The sequence below is a fragment of the Sciurus vulgaris genome (genome assembly GCF_902686455.1).
Source record: "Sciurus vulgaris genome assembly, chromosome: 12".
In the NCBI taxonomy this organism is placed as follows: Eukaryota; Metazoa; Chordata; class Mammalia; order Rodentia; family Sciuridae; genus Sciurus; species Sciurus vulgaris.
In genome coordinates this window covers 112,106,451-112,120,119 of record NC_136473.1, presented here as the reverse complement: position 1 = coordinate 112,120,119, position 13,669 = coordinate 112,106,451, and the positions used below count along the sequence as shown (strand labels likewise).

Below are 13,669 nucleotides of genomic sequence, written 5' to 3'. Positions count from 1 at the left end.
TAAAGCACAGTTCCCAGGCTTCCCAGGACAAATAAAACCAGCAAGGGAGACAGGTGCCACACAACAGCGTCGTGGAGGGTTTAAATGTTATTTATTATTCCTTTATTTATATTGAGAGCGAGAGTGAAGTTGGGATTTTGTTCATTAGATGATTATGAAGAACTGCCTCCTCCCTAGCTGTGTTCTCTGTTAATGAGGTCAGGCATTCGAGCAAGCAAGCCACTGGACTCTCTTCACCAATTATTAACAGTGGTTAGTCAGTCCTCAGCTTCTTCGTGGCTGGACAAACCTGCGCTCCCAAGAAGGACTGCTTTCTCAGAAACATTGGCCTTTCTACAGCCACAGTCAGGAGTCGCCTGGACGAGAACCCAGGCCTTGCCACTTCCTAGTATCAACCTCAGGCAGACTGGTGAACTCATGAGTTCATTTCCTCACGAGTGAAACCAGAATGACAGTAACGGCCTTGTGGAGTTGTCTGAGGTTAAATGACATTTTATCTTAAATACTTAGAATAAGGCCGGTGTACCGTAAGTACTCACTGAATCTAGTTGCAGCTGTTGTTGCTGTGGCTGTCAAGAACAGCCTCTGACTCCCAGGAAGCTGTGAACCCAGAGCGAGGCAAGCAGGCTGCCCGGGGTGAGATGGGGCCTGTGAACAGGACGGGATGGGCAGCGATTCCAGCCATGCTGAAACACCTCTGTCCTTTGACTGCAGGTGTGTCGGTATGTTATAGCCTCCACCTGGGGAAACGTCAGGGGTGCCACTGAGGACGCTCCTGGGAGTGAGTGGGTGAGAGGCACTGGCGGGGGTCTGGCCCACAGGACCACAGGCCACACAGCAGGAAGGCGGCCCCCTGAGGCCCACCACTGCAACAGCCTAGGAATTTGAGTCTTAAAGCTCTTACAAAATCTGCAGAGGTGAAGAAAGAATCTGTCCTTCATCCTGCAAACCACAGCAGTTCCAGAAAACCGGAGGCAGTTTAGAGAGCAGAAGACAGAAGAGGTGAAGTACAGGATTATAGTGTACAGAGCTCATCTGTAAAAATTAGACCTCCGAAACTAAGTTGTTTTTTTTTTTTTTTAAACAAATTCCTGACCAAAGGCAGCCCTGAATGGCATCCTGAGGAGCATGAGTGGTTTTCTGTGCTTGTGAGGAAGGAGTCCTCATTCAAAAATTTTTTTTCTTTTCTTGTGCACTGATCCCCAGGAAGATTTTGACTAATTTTGGTTCAATCCATAACATATTTGTAAACATTACCCTAAGTTCTGGCAACACAGACATAAGAGCAGCCCCTGATCTTGAGAAATTTAATAGGAACTAGGTTTTGAACTACGAAGTCCCTGAGTGCAGGGACCAGGATTTGGCTGACTCCATCCCCAGTGTATAGCGAAGCCACAGAATACAGCTGACGCTCAAAAACTGCAATGACTCAATGAAGGAACAAAGGAACCGGGGAGGCCTTTCTTAACCCGGGACCCAGTGGCAGAGAGGGCTTCTGGCCACCTCTAGGAAGCTGCCTGAAGGCAGAGTGGGGAGTAAGAGCTGCGAGTCACCAGGCGTGGCTGATCAACAGGCTGGGGAGGTCGGCCCCAAGTGCAGACAATGCTCCCTGCCCCAGTTCTCCAGAGGATTCTATATATGACGCACTGTGTTCTCACAGGAATAACAAAAGCAGACATGAAGGCAAGGCTGTTCTTATTTTAGCACTTTCATTTTTTTCAAAGCAAGTTCCTTTTCCCACTAGTTGTAAGCTATTCCTGCCAGCATCTCTGAGAGGCAGATCTATAACCACAGCCCCATTTTAGAGAAACAAAGGCTGCTGCTAAAGGTCATGTAAAATCATTGTTAGAGACAGGCATCTTTGGAAATTTTGTATAAAGCTCGCCCATCCCTTAACTCAAGTTTCCAAAGCAGAATTTGAGAACTGCTCATTCCCCAGCATATCTTGACCTTCAGACGACCAAGACATTTCTTTATGCAGTATGACAATACAATCCCTCCTTTCCTGCCTTTAAGACTTCTTTAAGAAATTCATCTTTTGTTTTTGCACTTTTAACATGTTATCCCAATTTCCTAAAGCATCTTTTAGAAACGACTAATGGGCAGCTTTTCCAAGTGTAAGAGATGAATGGGGTGTGCCGGCATCTCAGCTAGGACTAGGACACTGTCCCGGAAAGGAAGAAGGTCTGAGCCTCCCTTAGTGGCGATGCCTGTCCAGATGCGGGCAAAGCATGCTGGCAAGTGCTGACCTACAGGCTAAAGGTGTAAAGACAAAGAACGTGAAGCTTGAATCTTGTTTTCTTCCAGAAATAGGAACCATCCATGTTCTCCATAAACTTGGGTTAAAAATTAAAAGGTTTAATAAGAATAGTGGGTACTGCCCTAATGTCTGCCTATTTTTTGAGCCTAGTTCTCCAGCATCGATTCTCAGAGTTAATCATCTTCCTTCCAGTGACATCCTGCCCTGGCCAGAATCAGTTTCTCTTGTTTGCCACCACGGTGCCTGAACCTTGATCTCTGTGAGGGTCAGGGTAACCAGATGGATGGGCCATTCCCAGACCTAAAAACATGCCAGCGGCCTTGTGTTTTCCCTCCACGAGCTCTGAGAAGCAGCTGCATGCCCCCCTTTCCCATAAGGCGTGGTAAGTGCCAGTGCTGCCCTGGCCCAGGTGAGCTTTGCTCACGGCCGGCTTATCATGTGCTGCAAACAATTCTGGTGCGTGTGCACCTTCATCCAGGTGCTGAGCCAGGCCACCTCATTCTCTGACACCACTGTGCAGGTGAGTCAGAAACATATCCTCTCTGTGGTTTGCCCTGCCCACCGCAGATCTGAAGTGAGCTCCTGGGATGTCTCCCTTGCTTTACCAACACAGTGCTAAAGGAGGGCAGTCCTCACCCTGAATGGACCAGATTTTTGGGATGGACCAGTCATTTGAACAGGAAAAAAAAAAAAAAAAAAAAAAAAAAAACCTCATATAAGGTTTCTATCAACCTTTATCAGCTTATCTGTATTTCCTGACTAGATCTCTCCTCTGAGCTCTAGACCCAAATAACACAAATTCACTGACCACCTGGTTGTCACAAATGTACCTCAAACTCATCCCACTTAAAGTGGAGACAACCATCTCCTGCCCCCTGTCAGTCACAGAATATTCCAGGTTTTAATCTTGCCAGCAAGTACTGCATTTCCTGGCCTCTCCTGAAGCTGACCGTGGCCATGTGACTAGGTTCAGGACAAAGGTTTGTGAGCAGAAGTGATGGGTGCCAATTTCGGGTCACCTCTCCAAAGGCAAGCTGCTGCCCGAGCTGTGCCCCCCGGCATCTCCTGCTGGGAAGAGTCCCTGAGCAGAGGGGCCCTGAGCACCACACGGTGGAAACGCAGGGCTCAGCACGGGATCTGAGTCCAGAGGGAAATCCAGCCCTTGGTGTGATTTGTATTCTGTGGGGTCTCTTCGCTCCAGCAGGTTGGACTGCATCTACTCTAATGAAGAGGAAAGGAAACGAAGGAAGAGAGAAGGTGGGAAAGGAGGGGGGAGATGAGCGGGGAGGAGGGCCTGCATCTCCCTCCCTGGGGTGTTCTCTTGTATTAACTCATGACCATAAGTGGTTGCCCCAGAAATCCCCAGCCAGACGCTGGAGGCATCTTCTACTCTCCTTCCCCTTCAGCCACCACATAACCAGTCAGTCCTGCCTCCTCCATCTCTTCACCATCCACGCCTCTCTTCCAGCTGCACTGCCGGGGCTCAGGATTCTACCATGCCCTGCCTTGCGTTCTGCAAGGGCCTCTTACTTGGCTTCTGCTGCAAGTCCTGCCCACGTGCCATCCACTCTCTACACCAGGGTCACTGACATTGCTGAAATGCACCTCTGCCCCCTGGCACTCCCTTGCTCTGAATCTTTGAAAAGTCACCCTCTAGCCTTCAGGAGCACGAGGGGTTGCCTCCGCCTTTTCCTCTATCACACTGACTGCTCCAACCCTACTTCAAACTTGCAGTTTTCAGAAGACATCAAGTCCTTGCTTTACTCTCGGCTCCTGCGCATTCTGTTCCCTCTACAAATCTCCCTTCCCCATCCTGGTCATTCCCAGCTTGCTCCTACTTACTCTTCAGGAGTTGTTCTTACTGAAACCACAGCACCCCCACATAATCATGTCCCATTGCCTGAGATTGTTCTATTTAGTCACCTATGTCCTCCATTAATAACAAGCTCCGTTCTGCAGGCTTCTAGAGACTGCTGCAAAGTATTGGACTGTTTGTTGAACAATTACCACTGTTGACAGACTGTATTATCTGTCCCCTTCCCTTGCTTGTGCTGGTCTCCAGAGGCTGAATACACTTGCAACTCCGCAGACTGCTCAGTCACATGACTTGCTTTACCCAGTGGAATGGGAGCAGAAGAGCCATAAGATCCACCCAGGCAGATGCTTTAAAGGCACTTGTGTGGCTTGGCTCTGCACCTGCCCGCACCCCCAAGCATTTGCCCTCCACCATGAGAGGGACATGCCCAGGCAGTGGCTGTTCCTTCATCCTGGGTCTTAGAACAAGAAGACAACTGGAACTGAGCCAACTCCACCAAGTCTCGCCAATCCACAGCAGGACTACAGCTCTCCTGTAACATGAGCAAGAGCTTTTGAGATTTTGGAGTTGCTAGATTCTGCATCAAAATGGTGATTAATGCACCTCATCTAGGTTCATAAGTACTGAGGGCCTACTATGTGCCAAACATCATGCTATGAGTTTTACACAATCTCATTTTAATTATCACAACATAATGAAGTAGGTTAGTTTTCTATTTTAATGTCTAAGAAAATTATATGAAGGTATCATTCAATCCAAGTCAGTTAGACTTCCTTCCCTGCCTCTGAGTCTACTGTCTGGTGCACCCAGGGGCATGGAAGAGGGTCCTGCCCCCAAATCAGAGTCTGCTTCCTACAGGGCTCCAGATGCTGGAGGGGAACAGAGGAAGCAGCATGTTCTTCTGAGCTCTTCCTTGTTTCTTGGCCCATAAAGAACTCTAGTCATCCAAAATACCTTCTTTCATTTTCAGAGAGCCAAAAATGATCTCAAGGACCATGATTTCAAGCGCACATATGCGGCAGCCACATCCGGTGTGGCTCCTGGGTGCACGGCACCAGCCCTGGTCCCAGATGGCCAGCAGCACCTGCTCTGTGGTGGGAGCACAGCCTCTGCCCTCCTGTGTCTTGCCGGAGCACCACAGTTCACGACTCCTTCCCCGGGCACTCAGCACTCATCTCGGGGGAAGCTGCCAGGCGTTCTGCCTCACTCTAACCCCAACCCGGCTTCTACAAACTCCAGGCCTCAGGACCCATATCATGTCCCATAATAGATGTCACATATGTTCACTTAAATCGAGAGTTCTAGTCTGATCGACCTCCACCAAAAAACAAGTTTTCTCTTGGATTCAAACACTAAAAACAACCAGGTCATATTAAGTCTGCGACAATATCTTATCCTTTTAATCAACAAGACACCATGGGATCGGATGAGTCACTTATCTCCTCTGAGCCTGTGTCTTCATAGTGTTGGTAGGTAGGGTCAGCCTCACTGAAGGATCAAATAGGATAATGCACAAGAACACCACCTGACACAGAGACACATTATAGCTGGCAAATAAGAACAACACCACCACCCCGTCATCTTCCTTTATATTCCTGCTTGGAGGAAAGGAGCTAAAGTAGTCGGAGTGAGTAAAGAGGTAAGTGAGTCCCAGAGCAAAAATTTGAGACTGGAGCTGGGCCTGCTGGTGCACATCTGTAGTCGCAGTTACCTGGGAAGCCACGGAAGGAGCATTGCTTGAGCACACGAGTTCAAAACCAGCCAGGACAACGTAGCAAGACCCTTCTCAAAGAAACAAGATGGGACATTCTAGGCCCGTGCTAGCAGGGGAGGAGTCATTCTATCTGGGCCGAAGAACCCGTCTTACTTCACTAGCCCCCACAGGACCACGTGTCACTGTTCCGAGGACACTCTCCTGTCCACCAAGCACCAGGAGCTACTCCACTCGTTCTGAAAAGCCTAATGAGCAAGCTCCCTTCCCGGCTGCTGTTTTCATTCCAGCTGTTCACTGGACTGAAAAGGCGGAAGAAAGCCAAGGCTCCCGATGGCTCTGCACTGGAAAGCAAGAGTGGGCCTGCCACTCAAGCTTTGATTTCCAGCTCATCAAAGTTAAACGGAGGAAAGTTCAGAATCTAGAATCCTAGAGGTAAAAGTAACCTCAAAAACCCCTCATTCTGCAGATTTCAAGACCAAGAAACAGACCTGCCGTGGCTTGTGGAGGAGCTGGGACTAGAATCTACACTGCACCTCCCATTAACCAGGCGTGGAGCACCTACTAAGACTCTGAGCACAGTCCGGCAGAGTCTCCCACTAGACTGCTAGTATAGTCCTCTAGCTGATGAGGTTGCCACCTTTCAAAAGCATGTGTTCAAACTGCAGGGTGTGACAATGAGGTGACCTCCTCCTAACCCAGCGAGTCACATCGGCTGGAGGACGGTGGGCATAAGGACGGCTGTGGTAAGAGCAACACAGGAAGATGTTCTGGTATGAACAGGTTGCTTCCATGGAAGAAAGCAGAACAGGAGAGGAGAGCATGGAAGTTAGGATCTGCAGTCTCCAACGGCGAATCTTCCGACTCCGTGGCACTCTGTCTCCATGCCCAAACCAGTCCTCACACCGTCCCCGGCTGCCTAGTACAACTGGACCAGGAAAGGACCATTAGCTAGTACCTCCTTCCCCTGCAGCTGGTTAGGAGCCCCTTTGAGGCGCCCACAATACTTAGTGCAGGTCTCTATTGCTGTTTTTGTACAACACTATATTGCTCCATAAGTGTGTGTCCACAATTCTCTGACCTGTGTCTCCAGCACCACACTGGGCTCCTGGAAGTCAGTGGCGGTATCCTGTCCATCTTATTAACCCCAGCACAATGCCCAGGAAGTGGGAATAACCCTCTAACTACCGAGTAAAAGTCCTCATTCGCCCTCACCTCTTCTGGGAGTTCACATCAGAGCTCTTCTAGGTGGGAACCCCTGGTGCGGCCTGGTTGTGCCTCCCCTTGCTGGCTCTGCAGCACTGAGGTGGTGCTCCTCAGGGGCCATGGACCACCATAACAAAAGGCCTGAACACTAGACTACAACCCTTGAGGCCACAGACTATGTCCTCTGGTGCTTCATTCTCAGCACCTACCATGGTGCTTAGAAGCCACAGGAATTTAATACAAGCTTGCAGAGTGGATGGATACATGAATGAATGACGTGCAGGCTGCCAAAAGAAATGCTGACAGAGCAAGCAGTCTTCATCTCAGAGACACCGGAAGCGTCTCCAGGAAACACGTGGAGTGGGCCCCCAGAGCACAGCCCAGCGCTTCCCCAGCCCCTGCCACCCATCTTCAGGAACAAAGACCAATGAGCCCGCCTTCAAGCCTGGTTGCTAGATGGCACCTGTTGCTAAAATAGCAGCTGGTAAGCATTCTGTTTTTTCAAAACAACAACAACAAAATCAATCTACTGCAGGAAGCAGTATCACAATGACAATAAGAAATCATGAGCCTAAATATGTAGCAGGAAGAAATTCAGAATTTTAGCAAAGACAGAGAAGGAAGGAACTGCTAGAGCCTGAGGGGAAAACCTGAAGTGTTGATTAGAAATTGCTCAGCCTGCATTGAAAGAGAAACAAGGGGAGAGGGCTGAGATTGGGGGGGGGGGGGGGGGCGGGGGGGAGGGAGGGAGAGCCAGAGCGAGGTGGCCTTTTCTTGGCTCTCTCTTATTTTAATCTGTCTTTCCCTTTCTCCCTCCCTTTCTCCCACCCCCTCAAGAGAGAATTCATTGATTGGGCTAGACTAAGATTCTTTACCTTTGCTCACATGGTTTCTCTGTAAGGAATGAGTCTGACTCCATCTCATCCTCCACTGCTCCTCTCTCCTCAACCCCCTCCCCAGCTGCCATTGTCAGCTCCTCTCCCTGGCTCAGGCCGAGGAGCTCTCAGAGAGACAGCTTGTCCTTGGGCACCTCTGACACCAGGGCTGGGAGGAGAGGATGCCCAGGGTGACCACTGGCTGGGCAGGGGCAACCCTCCCTGCAGGGCAGCTCCAGCCATCTGACAGCTGAGGTGGACTGGGAGGAACCTGTGGCCTGCTTCAGGCAGAAGCAGCCTCTCCAGGTGCAAGCGGAGGGCGGAAGGCACAGGCATCCCCTTCCTCAGGCAGAAATAAAACGAAACACCCTCCAGCAACCCAGGGAGGCCCAAGGGGCAAGTGCTAACAGGACTGGCCGTGGTTCCACCTGGGAAGACTGCGGTCTAGTTCTGATCACCACTGTGCTGAGTGCAAGCTGCTTCCCTGGGCCTCCTTTTCTCCAGCCAAGAGGGCTGAACGAGATCTCCTGGGGCCCCTCCACTGATAGGATTCCATTCCCCAAGAACCAGCTAGCCATCTAGAGGCCAGATGTGCTCCCATCCCCTGCTCAGTCCCAGAGTGTGTCTAGTGGGTGGGTCTGGAAAAGGGTCCTCCGGTTCAGGACCCTTCCCCAGATGCCAGCTGACTTCAGGCAGTTGGCTGTACAGGCTGCAGGTCTAAGTGCACCTGGAAGATGACAGATAACTGAGAGGAGACAAATTAAGGAAGCGGAATCCGTGAGGGTGGCAGTGGGAATGCTGGGAGGCCGGGGGAGGGGGGCATGGATCAGCCAAACTCTGAAATTAGAGATGGTTCATATTTGAATAACGTGGGAGGGACGAACTCAAGCAGCCAAGATAAGATGCAAGCTCTGCTGAGGGTGCCCTCCAGCCGAAACCCAGCAGGGGGACAAGAGCAGTGTTAGGGGGTTTTCATTTGAAATAGGGAAAAAAAATGTAGGCAACCAATAATCTTATTCTGCAGCAGGGAAATGAGCATTTGCCTTTCTTCTTGAATGTATTTTACCCTCTTTCAGGCTCACCTGGCATATCTTAACCTGGTTCCCCTTTCCAAGTGACATGATTTTTTCCAGATCTAGTGGGCACCCCCAGAGAGGCAAAACTTCTTTCTGTTTATGTCCTTTCCTCTCTGCCCATCATTTGTCCCATCCTGTCTTCACTACCCTTCTGACACCTTGCTGTTTCCTCCATCGCTCTGTCCCCACCTGGTTTGAAGTGGGTTCCTCAGTCCCAGCCCAAGCCACCCAAACCTTCCTTACCTGCCCCACTCCCTCATCAGGGCTGTTTTGGCAATCCTCAGTGCTGGTCACCCCCAAGGCTACTTGTGGGGGTAGGACATACTGTTAGCTGGCAACAAAAGCCTTTCCTAGCCCCAGGAGAATGGGAAGAAAATTCAGAAAAAGGAGAAGAGGACACAAGGGCCCAGATAGACCAGGACTCCAGCGATGGGGAGAAGCCTACCACTTCTGGATGGCTCTGCAAAGTGTCTTCACTGGATGCGTGTGTCTGGCCAGGGGGGTTCATCCATTAGAAAGGGTCTTTTCCTTTTACCATGCAACCACTTCCCAAATGATGCTAGTGACACAGAGGCAGGCCCGAAACTCCACAACCAATCAAGCCTCTGTCCCCATGTCCTTCCCAATCCTCCTCACCTGAACCCTGAAGCCCAGGGAGTCGCAAAGAATGCCCTGGGTCTCCCTCCTTCTCTAAGGGAGGAATTGGTGGCTCTTCGCCTCCACCTCCCCAGCCCACCAAAACAAAAAACAAAAAAACAACCACAAAAAAACCAGTCCATTAAAGAATCAGCCCCTCGAGGAGCTTTCCCTTTTTCAGCCAGGGTTTCCCTAGGATTCGGCATTACAAACTCCGGCTAAGATCAGGAAGAACTGCGGTATAGAGGGGAAAGGCAGAACGAACAGTCGCCCAGAGCCAATGAGTCACACGTCGGGCTTCTCTCCCGCCTCCCCCCTCTCCCTTTCTCCTCTCTCTCTCTCTCTCTCTCTCTCTCCCCCTTTCTCCTCTCTCTCTCTCTCTCTCCCTTTCTCCTCTCTCTCTCTCTCCTCTCTCTCTCTCTCCCTTTCTCCTCTCTCTCTCTCTCTCTCTCTCCCCTCTCTCTCTCTCTCTCTCCTCTCTCTCTCTCTCTCTCTCTCTCTCTCTCTCTCCCTTTCTCCTCTCTCTCTCTCTCTCTCCCTTTCTCCTCTCTCTCTCTCCTCTCTCTCTCTCTCCCTTTCTCCTCTCTCTCTCTCTCTCTCTCCCTTTCTCCTCTCTCTCTCTCTCTCTCCCCTCTCTCTCTCTCTCCTCTCTCTCTCTCTCTCTCTCTCTCTCTCTCTCTCTCTCTCTCTCTCTCTCTCTCTCTCACACACACACACACACACACACACACACACACACACACGGCCCCCTCCCCCACCAACCCCAGCTCGCCGGGCAGCTTTGACACGGTCACTAAGGAGGGACTCGAGGGTGGGTGAGAGCAGCACCACTGTGGAATATGCGTAAAGTTCCGTCTCCGCGGAAAACGACACTTACCTGTTAACCAGAAGAGAGCGAGCCACCCCAGCACGACCCTGTCCATTTCCCCCAACTTCCCATGCAGATCAGGCGCGGGGCGAGTAGGGAGCGACCAAATGAGGGTTCCGACGACCTGCGGCACAGGCGGCGGGGGCGTCCCTGGACTGCCGGGCTGTTCGCGCCGAAGAACGGGCGGCGCAGGAGAGCCGGCTGGGCGCGCAGGAGAGCCGGGCCGGCCGCACCGTGGGGCTGGCGGCGCAGGAGAGCCCGGCCGTCACGGGCGCTGCCGCGGGCGGGCTGTGCGCGGCGCTCGGCGGCGCCTTCCCTGCAGCCGCGGCGACCTGCAAGCCCCGCCGCGAGCGCGGGGGCGCCGCCCGCCAGAGCTGCCGCGTGGGGGAGCTCGGCCGCCGCCCGCGCCTCCGCGCCCGCCGCTGGGCTGCCAAAGTTCCCCGATCACGTGCCGCCCCCGCGGACGGGGTCAGCGCGGAGCAGCAGAGCGCACCCGAGAGCCCGCTAAGGGGAGGCGCTGGGAAGCAGGGGCCGCCCGGGTTTTCCCCAGCTGAGACAGCGAGCGGGAACCCTCGCAGGAACGTGGGCTGGGGACCCGAGGAGTGGGGGGTCAGTGCATGGGCAACAGGGTGGAGGACCTGTGAGGACTTGGTAGAACTTTCAGAAAGTAGACTGGAAGTCCGGTAGGCAGGGGGTTTGCTTTTGCTGGGCCCCCTGCCCCTGCGTCTAGCTCTCCGCAGAATTGAAAATGGTAGGCGGGAATCCCGCCTCACAACTTTTCCCTGTTAAAACGGTATGTGGTAGAATAAGGGCATAGGCCTTTTAACGGAAAATACGCAAAACTAAAATGAAATAAACATTTATGACTTGCATCTGCCCAACGGTTTTTGCAGGCCATGTTCACTTGGATTATTCCCATCTCTAAAATGAATCTGTCTTTTGTCCGCAGGAAGGAGTCAGAGGATGTTGAGAGAGAGAGAGAGCACAGGGTGTTGAGGAATGTATGCTTGACTTAACAGATGTGTGAAGTCTCTTCTAGGTGCTGAGAACCAACGATCCGAGGATAAGGCAGACTTCTGCACTTAGGGAACCTCATCTTGGGTCCAAGAGAGGAGAAACACAGACCATTAGGGGCATAATACATACTCATTGTAAAATCCAGCAAATATGGTCAGAGACACAGGGAAACTGCCTGGGGAACACGGAGGGAGGAGCTAGTTGGTCTTGGAAGGGGTAAGGGAAACACCTGGATTGACATGTGCAGAATGGGCAAGACCGCGGACGTTCAGGGATTGCTAGTGGGAGGACATCAGGCCAGGGGCATTATGGGCAGAGGAAGGAGAGAATGCAGAAAAGTCTGAAATAGTGGCCCTAGGCTTGAGAAGAGCTCCTAACTCCATGTCTGAGGATGATCACACCTGAAAGCAGGGGTGATTTAAGCACATGGGAAACCCGGAGGAGACCCTGGACGGGGGTCTTCCATGGCTGCCTGGCTTTTGAACTCCCTTCATATTTTTGAGCAATTCCAACTCCAGGAGCTGAAAGTCCAGAGCAGCTCCTGACTATTCTAGTTGAGTGCAGATCCCTGACCCCAGACATGGCAAGCCTAGCCCTCTGGGTCACAGCTTTTTGAATCAGGAGTGAGTCATCAAGAGGTAGGACAGTGTGACTGTCTGTCCTGCTAGCCTCTCTGGGTTCTGGCCTATCTTCTCCATCTGGATCTCCAACTTTCTTGGCTGGTGCCACCCAATATCTTTCATGAACTCTCTCCCTCTCTGCTTTATTTTTGCCAGGATAATTTTTGATGTACACCATTAAGAAACCTGAATAACATTCTGTGTGAGAGAAATTTGAGAACAATTTTCTTTCATATATGAAAAAGAGTATATAGAAACAAAGGAGGCACCTAACATTTGTGAGTTTCTTATTAGATTCTAGGCATAGCTCTCCATGTTCTATAAGCTTTCTCATTTAATCCCAGTAAGGACACGTAGACCCAATGAGTATCACTAACTCCTCTGAGGTCAGGTAGCTAGTAAATGACAGCACTTGCTTTTGAACTCAGGTTGTCTGACTCCAAAGTGATCGAGTCTGCACCATAAAAGGGGGTATCAACACCAGAGGGCCGAGATGATGCTGTGTTTGTATTAGGTTCTGCCATTTACTGCTATACGTGTGGCATACTCAGTGTGCAGGAGAGTTTGAATAATGTTTAGTATCCAAGCACACTTAGCAATGGCATTTTATACACAATTTGAACACAAAACCAAGTTTCTACAGGTGAAAATGGGAGATGAACTGAGTGAAGAGACCCGGGATGTGCCTGTGAAATGGAAAGTGAATGCCCACAGAAGTGAGCTTTGCATGTGTGCTCAGAGTATGTGCCATTGCACACTTCCGGGGGAGTCAGGAGGCATGCCCAAGAGCTGAGCCAGAAGGAGTGACAGAAGGCGGGCACCTTGTCTACCATTGCGGGAGCTGGGAGTCTGCGTAGCACCCTGCAGTCTACTTCATACCCAGCAGGTGGTCTCTCCTGAACTTCCTCATGATTGGGGCCACAGCTCATCCCCTAAATTAGTGTGTGCCAAATGCACATTACCAGGGTGATGGAGGGTTAACAGAAGCTTTAGGTGTTTAAGGGTACATCTACTGATTTAAAGCAGGCAGCCTAAGGGAGGAAGCTGGAAGGAGGGGGGCAATGATATTTTGCATATTGGTGGAGGGTGACAGGGTGTGACACCCAGAATCCCAGTAGTCTTCCAAGTATGGTTTTTGTATTTCCAACTGCAGAATCACATTACCATGTGTGCTTAGAAATAAAATTCCCAGGCTTTTCTAAAACTGATGAGATCTGATATGCCAGGCAGGGCCTGGAAATCTGCATTTTAACAGCCTTCCCCAAGTGCTTTTGATGCACATTAATGTTTAAGAAACAATACCTAACCATCTCTTTGTTCTCTTGGGAAGCCATGGCATTAATGTTTGCAAATATACCTACTCTCTGATTAAGCTCCAGTTGTCCATTTGTCCATGCCAAGTAGGACAGAACCCGAAGCAGAGATTGGTTCATCTTGACCAAGTCCTGGCCTCCAGCATGTCACACTTTCTCCTGCAACTGGAAACCAACACATCAGAACAAGTCCTATGTGGAACCAGGGTAGAATTCCCAGGAAGCCACAGCTGGGGTTGTGTTTGGTGGGGAGGCCGGTGGACGAACAGGC

General features: G+C 51.0%; 1 protein-coding gene across 4 annotated transcripts in view; it reads right to left on the bottom strand.

Annotated features, from left to right (window-relative positions):
• Positions 1 to 10,664, bottom strand: part of ILDR2 (immunoglobulin like domain containing receptor 2) — a 55,545-nt gene extending 44,881 nt beyond the window's left edge. For 2 of the 4 annotated variants that reach the window (XM_079107928.1, XM_079107927.1), the window contains exon 1: positions 10,458 to 10,664. In XM_079107928.1, coding sequence (XP_078964054.1) covers positions 10,458 to 10,503 — 46 coding nt within the window. In that variant the 5' untranslated portion in view covers positions 10,504 to 10,664. The remainder of the gene's footprint in view (positions 1 to 10,457) is intronic. The other 2 variants (XM_079107921.1, XM_079107924.1) reach the window with 1 other exon arrangement.
• Positions 10,665 to 13,669: the final 3,005 nt, after the last annotated feature.